Here is a 21635-nt window from a genome sequence, read left to right as displayed (position 1 = left end):
AAAGATAGTTAGAAAAGAGAAAATAAAAATACTTACAGTAAAGAAGAGAACAAGAAAAAGTTACATGGAAGTCTTCTGGCAAAAATAATACCTTGACTACATCAGGTCTTTAATGTATATAGGGATGAATAAATATGCATGTGATGGGAAGAAATTATAAAAGAACTTTTCCCCTGTGCAAAATACTGTGTCTAGTTTCAGTCTCTAGAAATATGAGTATGATACAGGGTAATGCAGAGAGCAAAGACTTGTAAATAACGAAAATAATACTTATGAAAAATGATGAGGTAACTTTTCTAAATATAACAGCTGTAAAATAATATTTTTTCTTGCTCAGTAGTCGAGAATGATAGCAAGATAATAGTTAATTTTCATTCAATACTCACTATGTGCTAGCTTCTGCTAGTAAATGGTAGAGCTAAGATGTACACTCAGGCAATTGGGCTGTAGAGCTTGTACTCTTGGCCACTACATTATATGACAATCCTATGTTTGTTGGTGTTTTCTCCCATCAAGTTGGAATATTTTTCAGGGGGAAAAAGTGTTATTGGGGAAAGTGGAGATTGTATTCTGTTTTAATAAAATGCTGATTGAGTTTACCATCAGATTTGGTGATTTTGTTCCCCAAGGAAACAATTAAAGAAATAATTTCTATTGATTGCGCAGTCTAACACAGTAATCTCCATAATAACTTGGTTCGTGTTTTGTCAAACAGATCCATAATTTTAGCTCAACCCCCAGCAGAGCTCCTTTTTTGATTTTTTGATCCTGGTACTTTATCTGAATCTGTATGTTTGATAATCTGCTTATCTATTAATGGCTATTTTATCTAATATATGTGAATTTCCTATTTTAATGGGTAGTTTAGAAAAAGGAATCCCATAACTTCTTGCTTGGAATGGGATAAAACAAATATTTAATTCATTTCCCGCTTCCTTTTTTATTTTTAAGCAGCTCTTAGGAGAAACAATTAAAAGTTTTAATCTGAAGGAAAGAAAAACCTTTACATGTAAGGAACATCTAGAAAGTAAATTTCAAGTTTCTTTAGTACTTATTAATAGAACTCGACTTCAGTACAGGATTGAGGGCATCCTTGGAGGTCCAATTTAGGGGGGTACAAACTGATTTTAAGAGGATTTAACAATTTTATATTATTAAAAATTTGATTAAATCTTTTTTTTTTCCTGTTTTAAAAATAGATGAGCACAGTTGATATTACCAGGCTCAACAGGAACAGCTCTTCTACCAAGGAAAATGAACAAGATGTTCTAGAGAGCACAGTTTCTCAGAAACATAAAGAGTTATCAGTTTTATTGTTGGAAATGAAAGAAGCTCAAGAAGAAATTGCATTTCTTAAATCACAGCTCCAGGGCAAAAGGGCTGAGAGGGAGCCTGAGGTCCTTGACCAAATGGAAATGAAACAGACAGAAATTCAAAGAATACCTGCAATTAAAAGGAAAGTATTTCTTGAAGATAGAGGGCAAGATTTTCCCTTGATGCCAAATGAAGAAAGCAGTCTTTCAGCAATTGAAAAAAAAGAACAGGAGAGTACCAAACATCAGACTAGAACACCTGAAGAAATATCATTAAATGATGGTGGAATGGAGTTGAAATCAACAAAACAGGACGATGTTAATAAATCCCTTTCTGCTGTACCGGATAATGGTCAGTATCAGGATGAGTTGGAAAGATTAAAAAGTCAAATTTTGGAACTTGAGATAAACTTTCATAAAGCAGAAGAAATCTATGAGAAAAGTTTAGATGAGAAAGCTAAGGAAATTAATAATTTAACCCAGTCAATTGAGGAATTTAAGAAAAATGCTGAAAATACCAGCAGTGTGCTCACTGCTTTGTCTGAAGAAAGAGAGCAGCTTCTTTCTCAGGTGAAGGAACTTAGTGTAGTAACAGAACTGAGGGCTCAGGTAGAGCAACTGGAAACAAAACTTGCAGAAGCAGAAAAGCAAAGAACACTTGAATATGAAAGCCAAAGTACTCAACACAACCTGCTAACTGAGCAGATTCACAGTGTCAGCATAGAAGCCAAATCTAAAGATGTGAAAATTGAAGTTTTACAGAATGAACTGGATGATGTGCAGCTTCAGTTTTCTGAGCAGAGCACACTGATAAGAAGCCTGCAAAGTCAGCTGCAGAAGAAGGAAAGTGAAGTGCTTGAGGGGGCAGAGCATGTGAGGGATATTTCAAATAAGATGGAAGAACTGCTACAGACACTTTCACAGAAGGAACTTGAAATAGCAAAGATGGATCAACTGTTACTAGAGAAAAAGAGAGATGTGGAAACCCTCCAACAAACTATCGAGGAGAAGGATCAGCAAGTGACAGAAATCAGCTTTAGTATGACTGAGAAAATGGTTCAGCTTAATGAAGAGAAGTTTTCTCTTGGGGTTGAAATTAAAACTCTTAAAGAACAGCTAAATTTATTATCAAGAGCTGAAGAAGCAAAAAAAGAGCGGGTAGAAGAAGATAACGATGACGTTTCTGGCCTTAAACATAATTATGATGAGTTGAGCCCAGCAGGGCTAATAAGTAAAGAAGAACTTCAGCATGAATTAGATCTTCTGAAGAAAGAAAGTGAGCAGAGAAAGAGAAAGCTCCAGGCAGCTCTTATTAACAGAAAGGAACTTCTACAAAGAGTCAGTATATTAGAAGAGGAATTAGCCAAAGTGAAAGACAAATCTAGGAAAGAGATACCACTCAGTGAGAATGAGAGGAGGGAAATGGAGGAAAATAAAGAGAACAAGGAAGACTCAGAAAAATGTGTGACTTCTAAGTGCCAAGAAATAGAAATGTCTTTAAAACAGACCATATCTGAGAAAGAACTGGAACTAGAACATGTAAGGAAGGGTTTGGAAGAAAAGATAGCAGCTGAAGAAGAGTTACAGACTATAGTTAAACAGATGGGTCAGAGCTTGCAAGATAAGACAAACCAAATAGATTTGCTGCAAGCGGAAATCGTTGAAAACCAAGCAATTATCCAGAAGTTAACCTCAAGTAATAAGGATGCAGGTGATGGAGACTCAGTAGCACCTGTAAAAGAAACAGCTGCAATCAGTCCACTTGGTACAGGGGATGGAGAACACTGGAAACCAGAATTGGAAGAAAGGATATTAAGCCTTGAAAAAGAAAAGGAGCAACTTCAAAAGAAGCTACAGGAAGTCTTAACTTCCCGCAAGGCAATTCTAAAAAAGGCACAGGAGAAAGAAAGACATCTTAAGGAGGAACTAAAGCAACAGAAAGATGACTATAATCGCTTGCAAGAGCAGCTTAATGAGCAGAGCAAGGAGAAGGAGAATATTGCAGATCAGCTTGCACAACTCCAGATTCAAGTACAGGAGTCCATAGATAGAAAACACCCAGCCACTGACCCACAGGAACCAAGCTCTCCCACTCAAGATTTAGAACAACCTTTATTCAAAGCCACAGAACAGCATCCTACCCAACCTGTTTTAGAGTCTGATTTGTACCCAGACTGGCCTTCTCATTCCGAAGATACAAGTACTCTGCAGGGTAATACTTCCATTGCCCACATTAAGGCCAAACTGAAAGAAATAGAGACTGAGAAAGAACAGTTAGAATTGAAATTTAGTTCTGCAACAAATGAGCTTACCAAAAAATCAGAAGAAGTATTTCTGTTACAAGAGCAGATAAACCAACAGGATTTAGAAATCCAGAGTCTGAAGACAGCATCCCATGAAGCTGAAGCCCATGCAGAAAGCCTGAAGCAGAAACTGGAAAGCAGTCGGCTAGAAATTGCTGGCTTAGAACATCTGAGAGTATTACAGCCTGAACTAGATGAACTGCAGAAACTTATAAGCAAAAAGGAAGAAGAAATTAGCACTATTTCTGGACAACTTAGAGAGAAAGAAGAATCCCTTGCTAAAGTACAGACAGAGATTATAGAACAAGAAGATTTAATTAAGGCTCTACATACACAGCTTGAAATACAAGCCAAAGAACATGATGAGAGGATAAAGCAGTTGCAGGTAGAACTTTGTGAAATGAAGCAAAAACCAGACGAGATTGAAGAAGAAAGTAGGGCAAAGCAACAAATACAGAGGAAACTGCAAGCTGCCCTTATTTCTCGAAAAGAAGCACTGAAAGAAAACAAAGGTCTCCAAGAAGAGTTGTCTTTGGCCAGAGATACCATTGTACGGCTCACCAAGTCTCTAGCAGATATAGAAAGTCAAGTTTCTGCTCAAAATAAAGAAAAAGATACATTCTTAGGAAGATTAGCTCTTCTTCAGGAAGAAAGAGACAAACTCATTACAGAAATGGACAAGTCTTTACTAGAAAATCAAAATCTCAATGGCTCTTGTGACAGTCTAAAGCTAGCTCTAGAGGGTCTTACTGAAGACAAGGAAAACTTAGTGAAGGAAATTGAATCTTTGAAATCTTCTAAGATTGCAGAAAGCACAGAGTGGCAAGAGAAACACAAGGAGCTACAAAAAGAATATGAAATTCTTCTACAGTCCTATGAGAATGTTAGCAATGAAGCCGAAAGGATTCAGCATGTGGTAGAAACTGTGAGGCAAGAGAAGCAAGAACTGTATGGCAAGTTAAGAAGTGCAGAAGCAAACAAGAAAGAGACAGAAAAGCAGTTTCAAGAAGCTGAGCAAGAAATGGAGGAAATGAAAGAAAAGATGAGAAAGTTTGCTAAATCTAAGCAACAGAAAATCCTAGAGCTGGAAGAAGAGAATGAGCGGCTTAGAGCAGAGGTACACCCTACAGGGGGTACAGCTAAAGAATGTATGGAAACACTTATTTCTTCCAATTCCCATATGAAAGAAGAACTTGAAAGGATCAAAACAGAGTATGAAACCCTCTCTGAGGAGTTTAAGACTTTACTGGCTGAGAAAAAGTTTCTAAGTGAAGAAGTTCAAGACTTAAAGCACCAGAGAGAAGATATTGCATTTAAACAAGCTAGCCTAGAAGCACCTGAGAAACATAACAAAATGGATATGCTTGAAGAGGGAACACAATCTGTACCAGGTGAGGTGAAAGAGCAACACTCCCTGAGTATCAGCACAAGACCTGCATGCTCAGAATCTGCTCTATCAGAGAACAGTGCTAAACCTGATGTAAGTGAGGATTTCAGCTCACATGACAAAATTAATAATTACCTACAACAGATTGATCAGCTCAATCAAAGAATTGCTGAATTAGAGGTAGAGAAGCAGAAAGACAAAGAACTTAGCCAGACTTTAGAAAATGAGAGAAATACCTTACTGAGTCAGGTGTCAACAAAGGATGATGAACTAAAAATGCTTCAGGATGAGGTAACCAAAATAAACCTGTTAAATCAGCAAATCCAAGAAGAACTCTCCAGAGTTACCAAACTAAAAGAGACAGCAGAAGAAGAGAAAGATGATTTGGAAGAGAGGCTTATGAATCAATTAGCGGAACTTAATGGAAGCATTGGCAATTATTATCAGGATGTTACAGATGCCCAAATAAAAAATGAGCTACTGCAATCTGAAATGCAGAACCTTAAAAAGTGTATGAGTGAATTGGAGGAAGAAAAGCAGCAGTTGGTCGAGGAGAAAACTAAGGTGGAATCAGAAATACGAAAGGAATATTTGGAGAAAATACAGGGTGTTCAGGAAGAACCTGGCAATAAAAGCCATGCAAAGGAACTTCAGGAACTGTTAAAAGAAAAACAACAAGAAGTAAAGCAACTGCAGAAGGACTGTATCAGGTATCAAGAGAAAATCAGTGCTCTAGAGAGAACCGTGAAAGCCCTAGAATTTGTTCAAACTGAATCCCAAAAAGATTTGGAAATAACCAAAGAAAAGCTGGCTCAAGCAGTTGAACACCGCAGCAAAGCACAAGCAGAATTAGCTAACTTCAAAGTACTGCTAGATGACACACAGAGTGAAGCAGCAAGGGTTCTAGCAGACAATCTCAAGTTGAAAAAGGAACTTCAGTCAAATAAAGAATCAATTAAAAGCCAAATGAAGCAGAAGGATGAAGATCTTGAGCGAAGATTGGAGCAGGCAGAAGAGAAACACCTGAAAGAGAAGAAGAATATGCAGGAGAAACTGGATGCTTTGCATAGAGAAAAAGTCCAACTGGAGGAGACATTTGGAGAAATTCAGCTTACTTTGAATAAGAAAGACAAGGAAGTTCAGCAACTTCAGGGAAACTTGGACAGTACAGTGGCCCAACTTGCTGCCTTCACTAAGAGCATGTCTTCCCTGCAGGATGATAGAGACAGGGTGATAGATGAAGCTAAGAAGTGGGAGAGGAAGTTCGGTGATGCAATTCAAACCAAAGAAGAAGAAATTAGACTTAAAGAAGAGAATTGCAGTGTTCTAAAGGATCAACTTAAACAGATGTCCATCCATATGGAGGAATTAAAGATCAACATTTCCAGGTAAATAATAACTTTTTCTTCTCTGAATGTAATTAGAAGCAAAAAAGCTTTCTATTTAAACTATTTCTTTAACCTTTAAAATTAATTTAAGGTTAATTTTCACTCAGATTTCCTTAAAATATATATTTTCCCACTTCTCTCTCTTTTTCTTTCTTTTTTTTAAATTAAATCATAGCTTTGTACATTAATGCAGTAATGGGGTACAATGTGCTGGTTTTATATACAATTTGAAGTATTTTCATCAAACTGGTTAACATAGCCTTCATGGCATTTTCTTAGTTATTGTGTTAAGACATTTATATTCTCTTTTTTCTTTCTTTTTGCAAATATTCTGCTACAACTTATATTAACATAAAACATCTTCTTTTCTCATCTTTCTATTGAGAGATCTCTTAGGTACCTTTCTTTTCATTTCCATTTCAATTACTTTTATCTGGATTTTTACCATAGTACTCTGAAATTATTGCTGCACTATCCTAAATGATCTCATCTCTTTTCTTCCCCATAGTCCATATCAGTTCATACTTCATATGTCTGTTGTTTTTCTTAAACTCTAATTTTCTGTTACTTGTCAAGGTTAGGAACTAAAAATGTCCCTCACACTTATATTCCTTCAATACTAATAGGACCCTTCTGTTCACTCTCTTGTACCAATATTTTAACTTAAATAGGGCGGACATTGTGTGGAGCCAAGTAGAGTACAATAGAGAAAATACTTCTTTTCAGATTGTTCAAAACCATGTTACTCAGATAAGTAACATATTTTAGAGCTTCTGTTTTAAATATATGAACCCTTAGGTGTGATAACTTCTAATACAGAGCACTCAGTAGACAAGTATGTAGAGGTCCTAGAGAACTAAGTCTTAACACCTTCAGTTATGATTATTGATTTATTTGTAGATGTGTTGAGTACATGTGGTATTTGTTCTTTAGGCATAATATTTCCTTGAACTCTGTAACTTTTTTTCTTTAGGCTTGAACATGACAAGCAAATTTGGGAGTCCAAGACCCAGACAGAGGTCCAGCTTCAACAGAAGGTCTGTAATACTCTACAGGGGGAAAACAAAGAACTTTTGTCCCAGCTAGAAGAGATTCGACACCTATACCATAATTCTCAGAATGAATTAGCTAGGTTGGAATCAGAACTTAAGGGTCTCAGAGACCAGTCAGCTGATTTAAATAACTCTTTAGAAAAATGTAAGGAACAGAAAGAAAACTTGGAAGGGATAATAAAGCAGCAAGAGGCTGATATAAAAAATTGTAAGTTCAGTTATGAACAACTAGAAACTGATCTTCAGGCCTCCAAAGAGCTGACCAGTCAGCTACATGAAGAAATACATATGAAAGAACAGAAGATTATAAGCCTGCTGTCTAGCCAGGAAGAGGCAATTCAAGTAGCTCTTGCAGAACTCCATCAGCAACATGATAAAGAAATTAAAGAACTGGAAAACCTGCTGTCCCAGGAGGAAGAGGAGAATATTGTCTTAGAAGAGGAGAACAAAAAAGCTGTTGACAGAACAAATCAACTTATGGAAGCACTGAAAACTATGAAAAAGGAAAACATTCAGCAAAAGGCTCAATTGAATTCCTTTGTTAAATCCATGTCTTCACTCCAGAATGATCGAGACCGCATAGTAGGTGACTATCAACAACTGGAAGAGCGACATCTCTCTGTAATCTTGGAAAAAGACCAACTTATCCAAGAGGCTGCTGCTGAGAATAATAAGCTTAAGGAAGAAATTCGAGGCTTGAGAAGTCATATGGATGATCTCAATTCTGAGAATGCCAAGCTTGATGCAGAGCTGATCCGGTATAGAGAAGATCTGAACCAAGTAATATCAATAAAGGACTGCCAGCAAAAGCAACTGCTGGAAGCTCAACTTCAACAAAATAAGGAACTAAAAAATGAATACTCTAAATTAGAAGAAAAGCTCAAGGAGTCTGAGGAAGCAAAAGAGCATCTGCAGAAATTGTCTAATGCCCTACAAGAGGAGAAACAAGGTTTATCTAAAGAGATTGAGAGTTTGAAAGAATCTATATCACAGCTAAACAGACAAGTGACTGCCTTGCAAGAAGAGGGCTCTTTAGGAATCTATCATGCCCAATTAAAAGGAAAAGAAAAAGAGATACAGAGCTTAAGCACTACACTTTCCACCTCTGAGAAGAGAATTGCAGAACTGGAGGAGGAATTGGTTTCCGTTCAAAAGGAAGCTGCTAAGAAAGTAGGCCAAATTGAAGATAAACTGAAGAAAGAATTAAAGCATCTCCATCACGATGCAGGGATAATGCGTAATGAAACCGAAACAGCAGAAGAGAGGGTGGCAGAGCTGGCAAGAGATCTGATAGAAATGGAACAGAAATTACTCATGGTCACCAAAGAAAATAAAGATCTCACAGCACAAATTCAGTCTTTTGGAAGGTCTATGAGTTCCTTGCAGAATAGTAGAGATCATGCCAATGAAGAGTTTGATGAACTGAAAAGGAAATATGATGCCAACCTGAAGGAGCTGGCCCAGCTAAGAGAACAGCAGGGCCTCCCACACAGAGAGCTAGATGCTCCTCTTTCTAAAGATTCCTTTGCAATGAACTCCACTGAGGAGAATAGCTTTTTGCACCTTGAGAAACTTAACCAACAGCTCCTGTCCAAAGATGAGCAGCTGCTTCACTTGTCCTCACAACTAGAAGACTCTTACAACCAAGTGCAGTCCTTTTCCAAGGCTATGGCCAGTCTACAGAATGAGAGAGATCACCTGTGGAATGAGCTGGAGAAATTCCGAAAGACAGAGGAAGGAAAGCAGAGGTCTGCAGCCCAGCCTGCTACCAGCCCAACTGAAGTACAGAGTTTGAAAAAAGCTATGTCTTCACTCCAAAATGACAGAGAGCGACTAGTGAGTATTTAGCTCTTTTGGATCTGTTTGAGAGTTTTTGAACTATTTTTAAAATTTATCTTTCTATAGAAAATGATAAACACATTCTTATACATATTATCTGGGCTATCAGAGTTAATAGTATACATTGCACCAGTTCTGTTTGGTCTTAGAAAAACACAGAAACATTATTTAAATTGCTTTAAATTCTGCCAATTCCATTATAAAAAAAAAGAAAAAAAAATCACAAATTTTCTTTACCCCAAACTATCCTGGTTATAAAGGGACTTAAAGTTGGATAGATTTTATATACATATACACATAAATGTTTCCAGAATTTGTCACAATTTCATTGAAAGAAATATAGCTATCAGTTAGTACGTTTTTACAATTGATAATTTAGCAATAGATATCTGGCAGAATTTGAGGCAAGAAAGGATCCCAACCCTGTTAAAATAGAAAAACCCTTAAATGTAAAAAGGATTCATTTAAATGAGTATTTAGCAAAATTTCATTTGCAAACTGAACTATTTCCCCACTTCCTTCTAATATTCTTCCTTCTAAAGTTATAATCCAACTTTTTTTTGATGGGAGAGAACACTAAGGATCTCTAATGCTAAAATTTTACTGCTTTTAATAGGGCCAGAAGTTTAATCCAGGCCTTTTTTCTGAAAACTTCAGGTCATCAAGATTCAGAAGCAAAAACTGGAACTCTATGAGCCAAGACGTGTCAGGGGATTCTATTTTGCAACATTATTGTCTTCACTTTCATAGCAGTCTCTTAATTGGCAAGACCATGTACTTGTAGGAAAATAGGCCAAATAGAAAATAAATTAAGCTTCAGAAGGCTAGATTTTCTAGCTAATATGTTACTCATGTCCAAAATCTGGAAATTCTAGTTTCTAAGATTAGACCTAGTGAAAAGATCATTTCTCCTAAGAGTCAATTTTTCCTTTTCTTTGTAGGTAATGGGTTCAATTGATATTTCACATAATATCCAGTGCCTATAGATAGTATTTTCTCCTTTGTAATCTGAACAAAGCCCCTCTTTTCTGCTATGGTTTTGACATCAACACAATATATATGCATATTTGCTTGTGTTTTTTTCTTTCTTTATTAAATCATAGCTCTGTGCATTAATGCAATCATGGGGTACAATGTGCTGGTTTTATATACCATTTGAAATATTTTCATCTAACTGGTTAACATAGTCTTCAACTCATTTTCTTAGTTATTGTATTAAGACATTTATATGCTACACTTAATAAATTTAACATGTACCCTTGTAAAATGCACTGCAGGTGTGGTCCCACCAATTATCCTCCCTCCACCCATCCTCCCCCCTCCCCTCTCTCTCCTCTTTCCCTTTCTTCTTGGGCTATAGTTGGGTTTCATAGTAGGGCTGAGTACATTGGATACTTTTTCTTCCATTCTTGAAATACTTTGCTAAGAAGAGTATGTTCAAGCTCCATCTATGTAAACATGAAAGAGGTAAGGTCTCCATCTTTTTTAAAGGCTGCATAATATTCCATGGTGTACATATTCCACAATTTATTAATCCATTCATGGGTTGATGGGCACTTGGGCTTTTTCCATGACTTAGCAATTATGAATTGGGCTGCAATAAATATTCTGTTGCAAATATCTTTGTTATAAAGTGATTTTTGGTCTTTTGGATATATACCTAGTAGAGGAATTAAAGGGTTGAATAGCAGGTCCATTTTTAAATCCCTAAGTGATCTCCAAACATCTTTCCAAAAGGAACGTATTTTTTACCTTCCCACTAGCAATGCAGAAGTGTTCCCTTTTCTCCACATCCATGCCAGCATATCTGGTTTTGCGATTTTGTGGTGTGGGCTAATCTTACTAGAGTTAGATGATATCTCAAAGTGGTTTTGATTTGCATTTCTCTGATGATTAAGGATGATGAGCATTTTTTCATCTGTCTGTAGGCCATGCACCTGTCTTCTTCAGAGAAGTTTCTCTTCAAGTCTCTTGCCCACCCAGAGATGGGATCACTTGTTCTTTTCTTGCTAATACGTTTAAGTTATCGGTGGATTCTGGGTATTAAACTTTTGTCAGAGACATAACCTGCAAATATCTTCTGCCATTCTGAGGGCTTTCTGCTTGCTTTACTTACTGTGTTCTTGGCTGTGCAGAAGCTTTTTAGTTTGATCAGGTAACAGTAGTGTATTTTTGAAGCTGCTTCAATTGCCTGGGAGATCTTTCTCATAAAATATTCGCCCAGGCTGATTTCTTCAAGTGTTTTCCGTGCACTTTCTTTTATTATTTTTATAGTTTCATGTCTTAAGTTTAAATCTTTAATCCAGTAAGAGTCTATCTTAGTTAATGGTGACAGGTGTAGGTCCAGTTTCAGTCTTCCACAAGTCACCAGCCAGTTCACCCAGCACCATTTGTTAAATAGGGAATCTTTTCCTCACTGAATGTTTAATTGGCTTGTCAAAGATCAAATAATGGTAAGTAGCTAGGTTCATCTCTTGGTTCTCTATTCTGTTTTATACATCTACCTTTCAGTTTTTGTCCAGTACCATGCAGTTTTGATTACTATCAATTTATAGTATTATCTAAGGTCTGGTAGCGCAATTCCTCCTGCTTTGTTTTTATTTCTGAGTAATGTCTTGGCTTTTTGAGGTTTTTTTGATTCTATATAACACGAAGCATTATTTTTTCAAGATCTTTCTTTTTTTTTTTTTTTTTTGTAGAGACAGAGTCTCACTTTATGGCCCTGGTAGAGTGCTGTGGCCTCACACAGCTCACAGCAACCTCCAACTCCTGGGCTTAAGCAATTCTCTTGCCTCAGCCTCCCGAGTAGCTGGGACTACAGGTGCCCGCCACAACGCCCAGCTATTTTTCAAGATCTTTCAAGTATGACAGTGGAGCTTTGATAGGGATTGCATTAAAATGATATATTCCTTTGGGTAATATGGACATTTTAACAATGTTTATTCTTCCCAGTTATGAGCATGGTTTGTTTTTCCATTTGTTAACACCTTCACCTATTTCTTAGAGTTTCATAGTTCTCTTTTTAGAGATCTTTCACATCCTTTGTTAGTTAAACTCCAAGCATTTCATCTTCTTTGGCACTACTGTGAAAGGAATAGAGTCCTTGACTGTTTTTTCGGCTTGACTATTGTTGGTATATATAAAGGCTACAGATTTATGAGTGTTGATTTTGTAATCTGAGACACTGCTGTATTCCTCCATTACTTCTAAGAGTTTTATAGTAGAATGCCTGGTGTTTTTCAGATATCCAGTCATATTATCTGCAAAGAGTGAAGGTTTGCTCTCCTCTGACCCTATATGGATACCCCTGATTGCCTTTTCTTGCCTAATTGCAATGACTAAGATTTCCATTACAATGTTGAAAAGTGGTGGAGACAATGGGCAACCTTGCCTGGTTCCTGATCTGAGTGGATACGGAATAAAAGTTGAACTCAGTAACAATAGGAATCTGCATACTTACACAAAAACATGGAAACTAAATAACCTTATGCTGAATGATAGCTGGGTCATAGATGAGATTAAGAAGAAAATTACCAAATTTTTGGAAAAAAATGATAATGAAGACACAAATTACCAGAACCTCTGAGATACTGCAAAGGCAGTCCTAAGAGGGAAGTTTATAGCACTACAAGCCTTCAATACGATATTGGCTGTGGGTTTGCTGTAGATGGCCTCTATCAGTTTAAGAAATGTTTTGGATATTATCAAAGTTTTGGATATTATTGTGCATCATTTGAGAAAATCATATAGTCTTTGTTTTTTATTTTGTTTATGTGATAAATTATATTTATAGAGTTACGTATATTGAACCCGCCTTGAGACCCTGGGATAAGACCCACTTGGTCATGGTGTATAATTTGTTTGATGTGTTGCTGGATTCTGTTTGCTAAGATCTTGTTGAATATTTTTGCATCAATATTCATTAGTGATGTTGGTCTATAATTTTCTTGTTGGGTCTTTTCCTGGTTTGGGGATCAAGATGATGTTTGCTTCATAGAATGTGTTGGGTCATATTCCTTCTTTTTCTATATTTTGGAGAAGGTTAAGTCGTATAAGGTTCTAGTTCCTCTTTAAAGGTTTGGTAGAATTCTGACGTGAAGCCATCTTGTCCCGGGCTTTTGTTTTTAGGGAGATTTTGTATAGTTGATGCTATTTCAGAACTTGATATAGGGCTGTTCAACATTTCCACTTCATTCTGGCTAAGGCTAGGAAGGTGGCATGCTTCCAGGTATTGGTCTGTTTCCTTCCAATTTTCGTATTTCTGAAAATAGAGTTTCTTGTAGTATTCATTAAGGATTTTTTTGAATTTCTGAGGAGTCTGTTGTTATTTCGTCTTTGTCATTTCTGATTGATGAAATTAGGGATTTTACTCTTTTTTTCCTGGTTAGGTTAGACAAAGGTTTATCTATTTTATTGACCTTTTCAAAAACCAACTTTTAGATTTATTGATCTGTTGTATAATTCTTTTGTGTTCAATTTCATTTAATTCTGCTCTAATTTTGGTTATTTCTTTTCTTCTGCTGGGTTTGGGATTGGAATTTTCATCCTTTTCCAGTTGCTTGAGATGTCCCATTAAATTGTTAACTTCCTCTCTTTCTGTTCTCTTGAGGAAGGCTTGCAGTACTATAAATTTCCCTCTTAGGACTGCCTTTGCAGTATCTCAGAGGTTCTGGTAATTTGTGTCTTTATTATCATTTTCTTCCAAAAATTTGGTAATTTCCTTCTTAATCTCATCTATGACCCAGCTATCATTCAGCATAAGGTTATTTAGTTTCCATGTTTTTGTGCGAGTATGCAGATTCCTATTGTTACTGAGTTCAACTTTTATTCCATGATGGTCCAAGAAGATGCAAGGAATAATTTCTATTCTTTTAAATTTGCTGAGGTTAGACTTGTGACCTAAGATGTGATCAGTTTTGGAGCATGTTTCATGGGCTGATGAGAAGAATGTGTATTCAATTTTGTTAGGATGAAATGTTCTGTATATGTGTGTTAAATCCAATTGTTGAATGGTTAATTTTAAGTCTAAAATTTCATTGCTGAATTTCTTATTGGAGGATATATCCAACATTGCCAGAGGAGTGTTAAAATCTCCGACTATTGTGGTGCTGGAGAAATCAAGTTGCTCATGTCTGTTAGAGTCTCTCTTATAAATTGAGGTGCATTCTGTTTCGGTGCATAAATGTTAATAATTGAAATCTCATCATGTTACTCTTAACATGTAAACATGCCCTTAACATATTTGTTACCCTTAACAAATATGAAGTGTTCATCCTTATCTTTCCTTCTGTTGGTTTAAAGCCTAATGTATCTGCAAGTAAAATTGCAACACCTGCTTTTTTCTGATTTCCATTTGCCTGAAATATAGATGACCATCCCTTCACCCTGAGTCTATATTTATCTTTTAAGGTAAGATGAGATTCTTGTATACAGCAAATATCTGGCCTTAGTTTTTGTATACAGTCAGCCAACCTGTGCCTCTTTAGAGGACAATTTAAACCATTCACATTAATTGAGAATATTGATATGCCTGGTAGTATTTTGGGTATTGAGTTTTTTGAAAGTCCAGTTACTTTTTTTTGTTGCATTTTTTTGCCAGGGCTGGGTTTGAACCCACCACCTCAGGCATATGGGGCCAGCACCCTACTCCTTTGAGCCACAGGTGCTGCCTCAGTTACTTTTTTAATTCTTTCACCACTGTTTGGAATTTGATCAAAAGTTTCTGAGTGAGTTTACTTTTGTGGTGGAGGATTGTGCTGATCATTATGGAGGATAGGTCTGAGAATATCCTGGAGAACTGGTAATTTCTTCAACGTGAATGTCATTAAAGTATTTAATTTCTCCATCATAAATGAAACTCATTTTCGCTGGATACAGGATTCTGGGTTGAAAGTTATTTTGTTTTAGGAGATTAAAAGTCGATGACCACCCTCTTCTAGCTTGAAAGGTTTCAGCAGAGAGATCTGCAGTCATTCTAATATTGTTCCCCTTGTAAGTTATAGTTTTCTTATGTCTGGCTGCTTATAGAATTTTCTCCTTCATTTTAACTTTGGCAAAGTTAATTATAATGTGTCTAGGAGATGTCTTATTTGGTTGAGTCATGTTGGGGTTCTGAAACTACCTACTATCTGAATTTCAGAATCTCTTGGCATGTCTGGAAAGTTCTCCTTCATTATTTCATGAAGTAGAGCATCTGTGCCTTTTGAAGGCATTTCATCGCCTTCAGGAATTCCTATAACGGAATATTAGTTTTCTTCAAATTATCCCAGAGCTGTCTGAGAGAATGATCCATTTGTGCTCTCCAATTCTCTTCCTCTTTGAGCATTTGGGAGCGTTCGAAAGCTTTGTCTTCAGTGTCAGAAATCTTTTCTTCTGCCTGCTCCATTCTGTTACTGAGAGATTCTACTGTATTTCTCATGTCTTTAAGGGCTGCAAGTTCTTGTCCCAATGTGTCAAAATCTTTGGTGATTTTGTGTTTGAATTCATTGAATTCTTGAGACAACTTTTGAAATGCTCCTTGAATTTCTAATTCCAACTTTACTGCCATTCTATTAATCTTATTTGCAATCCAAATTCTGAATTTGATTTCTGACATCTCAGTCATTTGTTTATGAATGAGATCTTCTGGTGTGTCCGTTATGTTGTTCCTTGGGGGGGTTGATCTTCTCTGATTCATGTTGCTGGAATTTTTCTGCTGATTCCACCCCATGATTATTTTACACTGTTTGGCTAAATGAGCAGATAAGGTGAAGTTGGGTTGAGGGCTCCTGGAGTAGGGATTCACCACCCCTTTGCCCAAGAGCTGGGACTGGTGCCTGTATCTTTTCCCCTAGAGCTTTGCAAAGGACCCGCACAATGTTACAGCCTGAGACATGGGGTCCTGCTTGGTGTGGTGGGGCTAAGTGGTTCTGTCTTGTTTTCAGCTGGTCTTTGTCCAATCCTTGTGAATCAGTAACTCTGGGTTGACGTCTCAGCTGTGGAGAAATACCAGCAGATCACAAAGGATTGCTTTACTGTTCCTATCCATTGTAAACACTTAGGACTATATGTCTCTCAACCCCAGTTCTAAATTTTTGTCTGCTGGATATTTACAAACAAAGCTAACTTTTTAATTCTCATTTTTCTATAATTCATAGTAATGTTCTTCTGTTCCCTAAGGATCATAACTATTTTATCTAACCATCAAGGGCTATCATTCCTTATTCAGTATGCCTCAAGTATCTTTCCTTTTCAATCTTAAAAGTCCTAGGATAAACTCTGACACTTTACCCTGAACTGTTTTAATAATACTGTGTCCTCATTTATCACCTCTCCAGTATATTATTTATACCATTGTTGAATAAATCTTTCTGGATCTCTACTTTCTTATCACTGCAATACTCAATACCTTTAGAAGTTATACTACCTCTAGAATAGGCTTAGGATTCAAACTCCTTATAATTAAGACCCTATAATTGGTACTTACCTTTCTAGCCCTTTTCCTGCTCCCTACTCATACCCTTCATTCCAGCCAAACTGATCTCAGTATGCAGTAATCGTGTCTGGTACTTCCTTCTGACCCATGTTATCATCCTCAGCCAAAATGTCCTCCCAATTGCTTTCCTGTTTGGGGTGAATATTTCCCACTACTTTTAAAGGTTATTCCAGAGGTAAAATCCTCTGGTTGCATTTTATGATTACTAAATTGTTTCTTTTGCCTTTGTTTGTACTTTTCCTATGGTGTCTCCAGTATTGCCTAGGGAGGGGTGTGTGTGTGTGTGTGTAATTTCTATACACTATTTTTCATTTCCCCAATTACATTAAAAACTCCTGGTAAGTATCATGTTTTGTACTTACTTATATATCCTCTGATATTTATGTAGGGTTAACTAAACGGATGGCAAATCTCTAGTGGTGCCTATATTTGTTTATCTGTAATCACTTCATTCTGAAAATGACTTGAGGTAGCGTATAAAGATATGAACAGTTTTTCAAAGTAAGATGTAATGAAAGGGACTGAGAAAGAAGAGAAAATGAGGATGGGACAGAAAAAGATGAAAGCAGGAGAAAGGTGTTTCAAGGAGAAGTCGCAATATCCTATACTTTGTTAGAAAAAGGCCCCACTAATTGGGCGGCATCTGTGGCTCAAAGGAGTAGGGCGCCAGCCCCATATGCCAGAGGTGGCGGGTTCAAACCCAGCCCCGGCCAAAAACTGCCACACACACACACACAAAAAAGGCCCCACTAATTGAGCTTTCTGTCAGCCATCAGAAAGAAGGAATCACAACCATGTGCATGAATTTTCAGCATCCATATAGGAGAAAGGAAGAAAGAAAAATCACTTGCTCAACACAAGAATATTTATTTTTTAAGTATTGAAGCATGTAAGAAATTTCTTCTGTGTTCCTATAAAGGGAAAAGTATATAATCATGAAATAGCCATTACTTCTTTGCAGTAAACATTATAATGTGTTATAGATGGTTTTTATTTAGCTGACCCTTCATGTTAGTGCATAGGAAAAGAACTATGTCGAATTCACTAAAACTACCACTACACCGAGCTAAAATGCAGTCCCAGACGCATAGCTTTCTGGTGATCTATTCTTGTCCAAGGATAACCCATAGATTATTTAGACTAGAGAGTGAGTGAATTCTATAGGAATATATTTTTGCTTTAGCTCAAAACAAAAATATGTTATCGTTTTTAGTTAAAAAATAACATGGCGGGCAGCGCCTGTGGCTCAACAGAGTAGGGAGCTGGCCCCATATGCCAGAGGTGGCCAGTTTAAACCAAGCCCTGGCCAAAAACTGCAAAAAAAAAAAAAAAATAATAATAATAATAATAACATGACACATTTTTAATCAGTTGCTAAATTCTACCGTGTTTGGTGGGAAAAGCTAAAAGTAGTACTACTCCAACCTCAATTATTCTTCTAAGGCAATTTTGCTTTCAACTTTTTAGTTTATTCTTTTGGTATTTCCTGAGTATCTAAATATAATGCTAACATTGCATTTTGGCTTTTCCATTAACTGTCTTTGCACTGACAAGGGTTAGCTCTCTTTATTCCCTCTGCTTTCACAGTATGTATGCACATTTCAATATACAACTCCTTCCCTATTCTGATGTAGTTTAATTTTAATTTTGGGTAAATCAATTCATTTACATTTTCTGACTGCAAATGCTATTCAAGCTGTGTTATTTTTATTCTCCTCAACATCTTTCTGTTTTTTCTATAGTTAATAGTTGTGTTGTTGTTACTGTTACCTAGGGTTTTTTTGTGTTTATCAACATAATTTCACCTTAGATTTACTGCCATTTGTCCATATCTCCTCTCAGATGTTTAATTTCTATCAGTTCCATCTTCATGAAAATTCTCCTGGAGTCCCTGATTTGCTCCTATTATGAACCAGGTGGTCTGTACTCCTAAGACACTGTTTTCATCCTAGAATATTTTCTTTTTTCCTCTCTCCTATATAAGATTTCTGGTTTCTTATGTTTTGTGTCTTCTTTTTCTTGGTTTTGTGGCATTGTTTAATGATAATTATTCAGTATCTCCTTAAGAAAAGATACATGAATATAAAATTATTGAAAATTTGTTTCAGTCTGGGCGTGGTACCTCACTCCTGTAATCCTACCAGTCTGGGAGGCTGAGGTGGGTGGATTTCTTGAGCTCAGGAGTTTGAGACCAGCCTGAGCAAGAATGACACCCTTTCTCCACTAAAAAAAAAAAAGCCAGACATTGTGGTAGGCACCTGCAGTCCTGGCTACTCGGGAGGTTGAAGCCAGAGGATCTCTTGAGCCCAAGAGTTTGACGTTTCTTTAAGCTATGATGCCACGGCACTCTATCCAGGAGGACAGAGTGAGACTCTGTCTCAAAAGAAAGAAAATATCTTTTCATCTTTTAGACCTGATTAATAGTTTGGCTGGGTATAGAATTCTAGGCTGAAAATAATTTCCATTCAAAATTGTGAAGACATTGGGCTGTTGCCTTTAGCTTACTTTGTGGTTCACAAGTCTAAAACTATTCTGATTCCTAAGCCTTTGTGTGTCATCTGTTTCTCCCTTTCCTTATCCTCTCTCCTCTTTCTTCTTCTCTCCCTCTCTCCCTTTCTCTCTCAAAATCTCCATTATGAAATTTTATGATAATGTGATTTGGTGTGGATCTATTTTTCTTCGTTATGCTGACTAGTCCTTTGAATCTAAAAGAAGTCATACTCTTTAATTTTGGGAAATTATATTGAATTATTTTTTACTATTTCCCCTATCATTTTTCTCTGTTGTCTTATTTCTGAAAAATCTCTCATTTAGATGTAGGATTTTCTGGATTGCTGTTTCTTACAGTTTCTATTCTTTTTGTTATACTTTGAGTGTATTTTCTCTCTTTCATCTTTTGACCTCAAAATTGAATTTTTCAATTGTTTGCCATCATATTCTTAATTTGTGAGGAATTCTTTCTTTTCTTTTATCTCATGGATAGATTTTCTTAACTTTTCTTTCCAAGGATAGTGGTGGTAGTTTTGTTTTTTGAAATTTTCTTATAATGAGTTTTCTTTATATATTTTTATTTCTGCTACAAGTTTTCTGATTTGCAATATTCTCTCCTAAATCTTTGAGTGCATTACATATTTTTGCCTGCTAATCTCTTCCAAATTACCTTCCTTTAGTTGGTTTTCATCTGTTCCTTAATGTTAACTGTGTTCAGGTGAAGGTTAATCCTCTGTTTACTCTTCTTGTTTAAGGGAAGGGTACAAAAAGCTTGTGGGTGGGACTTGCCAACTGAGTTTCATTGCATGGTAAGTGACCTTACTGAGTTTATTGTTGGTAGTCCTCATGTTGGTATCTTTAGTTCTTCTTGGACGTGTCAAATTTTTGAGAGAAGATTTCTCATTTCCTGTGTGGAAGATAGAAGACCTTTTACTAGCATTCTTTAAGCTGAAAAGAGGAAAGACTTCAGCCATTCAAAAAGCATGTATTCACTCGATCACCCTTCTTTTGGGACTGTGCCCTTATTTGTGACTGTAATTGGTGTTCCATATTCCAGAGATACTTCTTTTACTTTCTCCAGACAGTAAAACTAGTTGTCTGTTGGAGTAACAAAAAGTGTGGCACTAAGGAGGGGATCTATGGATGACATTGTTTCATAAGCAGCTTTCATCTATTCCTCCTTCTCTCGGACACCACTTCCCTGCCACCCCCATCACCGTCTTTTCCAGAGGTACCTGATGCTGTTAATTCCTGAGCCTTTTGAAGATTCTGCAGAGTAAGTCCTCCTGTTTTTTGGCTTTCCTTATCGCCAGCTTAAGATTCAGTTTTCTCAGATCTGTTAAGTCAGTTACCATTTCATCTGCTTTTTAGCTTCCAAAATTAATTTTGTTGCTGCTGACTCCTGCATTTTTCCTGTTCTTATCTTTTGTGCTTAAAAAAAGAAAAAAAAAAAAGGCCTTGTGTGTTCTTGGCAATGCAGAAACTTTCTAATTTGATCAGATCCCAGTAATGTATTTTTAATGTTGCTTCAATTGCCCAGGGTATCTATCCTCCTCAAAAAGTATTCTCCTAGGCCATTTTTTTCAAGTGTTTCCCCTGCACTCTCTCTAAGAATTTTTATAGTTTCATGTCTTAAGTTTAAGTCTTTTAACTGGTGAGAGTCAATTTTTGTTAGAGGAGAAAGGTGTGGGTGCAGTTTCAGTCTTCTGCAGGTCGCCAGCCAATTCACCCAGCACCATTTGTTGAATAGGGAATCTTTCCCCCAGTTTATATTTTTGATAGGTTTATCAAAGATGAAATGATGGTAAGTGTCTGGGTTCACCTCTTGGTCTTCAATTCTGTTCCATACATCTACCTCTCTATTTTTGTGCCAGTATCATGCTGTTTTGATCACTATCAATTTATAGTATAGTCTGAAGTCTGGAAGCATGATTCCTCCCAATTTATTTTTATTTCTGAGTAATGTCTTGGCTATTCGAGGTTTTTTCTGTTTCCATATAAAACAAAGTACTAACTTTTCCAGGTCTTTAAAGTATGACAGAGGTGCTTTAATAGGGATCGCATTAAATCTGTCGACTGCTTTAGATAGTATAGACATTTTAACAATGTTGATTCTTCCCAGCCATGAGCATGGTATATTTTTCCATTTGTTAACATCTTCAGCTATTTCTTTTCTCAGAGTTTCATAGTTCTTTTTATAGAGATCTTTCACGTCCTTACTGAGATACACTCCCAGATATTTCATCTTCTTTGGCACTGTTGTAAAGGGAATAGAGTCCTTGATTGTTTTCACTCACACTTGCATATGAAAAATGAAACACAACTATAGCCTAGGACGAACAAGGGAAGGGGAGGGGGGTTGGTCCATAGAGGGAGGGTTAGTAGGGGG

At 36.7% G+C, this 21635-nt stretch overlaps 1 protein-coding gene across 7 annotated transcripts in view; it reads left to right on the top strand.

Moving 5' to 3' along the window:
- The window catches only part of GOLGB1 (golgin B1), a 69512-nt gene that overhangs the window by 33183 nt on the left and 14694 nt on the right, over nt 1-21635 (top strand). For all 7 annotated transcript variants that reach the window (XR_008374897.1, XM_053564878.1, XM_053564877.1 and 4 more), the window contains 2 exons: nt 1200-6391; nt 7365-9279. Coding sequence is in view for 6 of the 7 variants with exons in the window: in XM_053564878.1 (XP_053420853.1) it covers nt 1200-6391; nt 7365-9279 (7107 nt within the window). In the remaining variant the exon portion in view is untranslated. The remainder of the gene's footprint in view (nt 1-1199; nt 6392-7364; nt 9280-21635) is intronic.

Source organism: Nycticebus coucang, chromosome 16 (genome assembly GCF_027406575.1).
Source record: "Nycticebus coucang isolate mNycCou1 chromosome 16, mNycCou1.pri, whole genome shotgun sequence".
NCBI lineage: Eukaryota > Metazoa > Chordata > Mammalia > Primates > Lorisidae > Nycticebus > Nycticebus coucang.
This window is presented reverse-complemented; position numbering and strand designations above follow the sequence as displayed.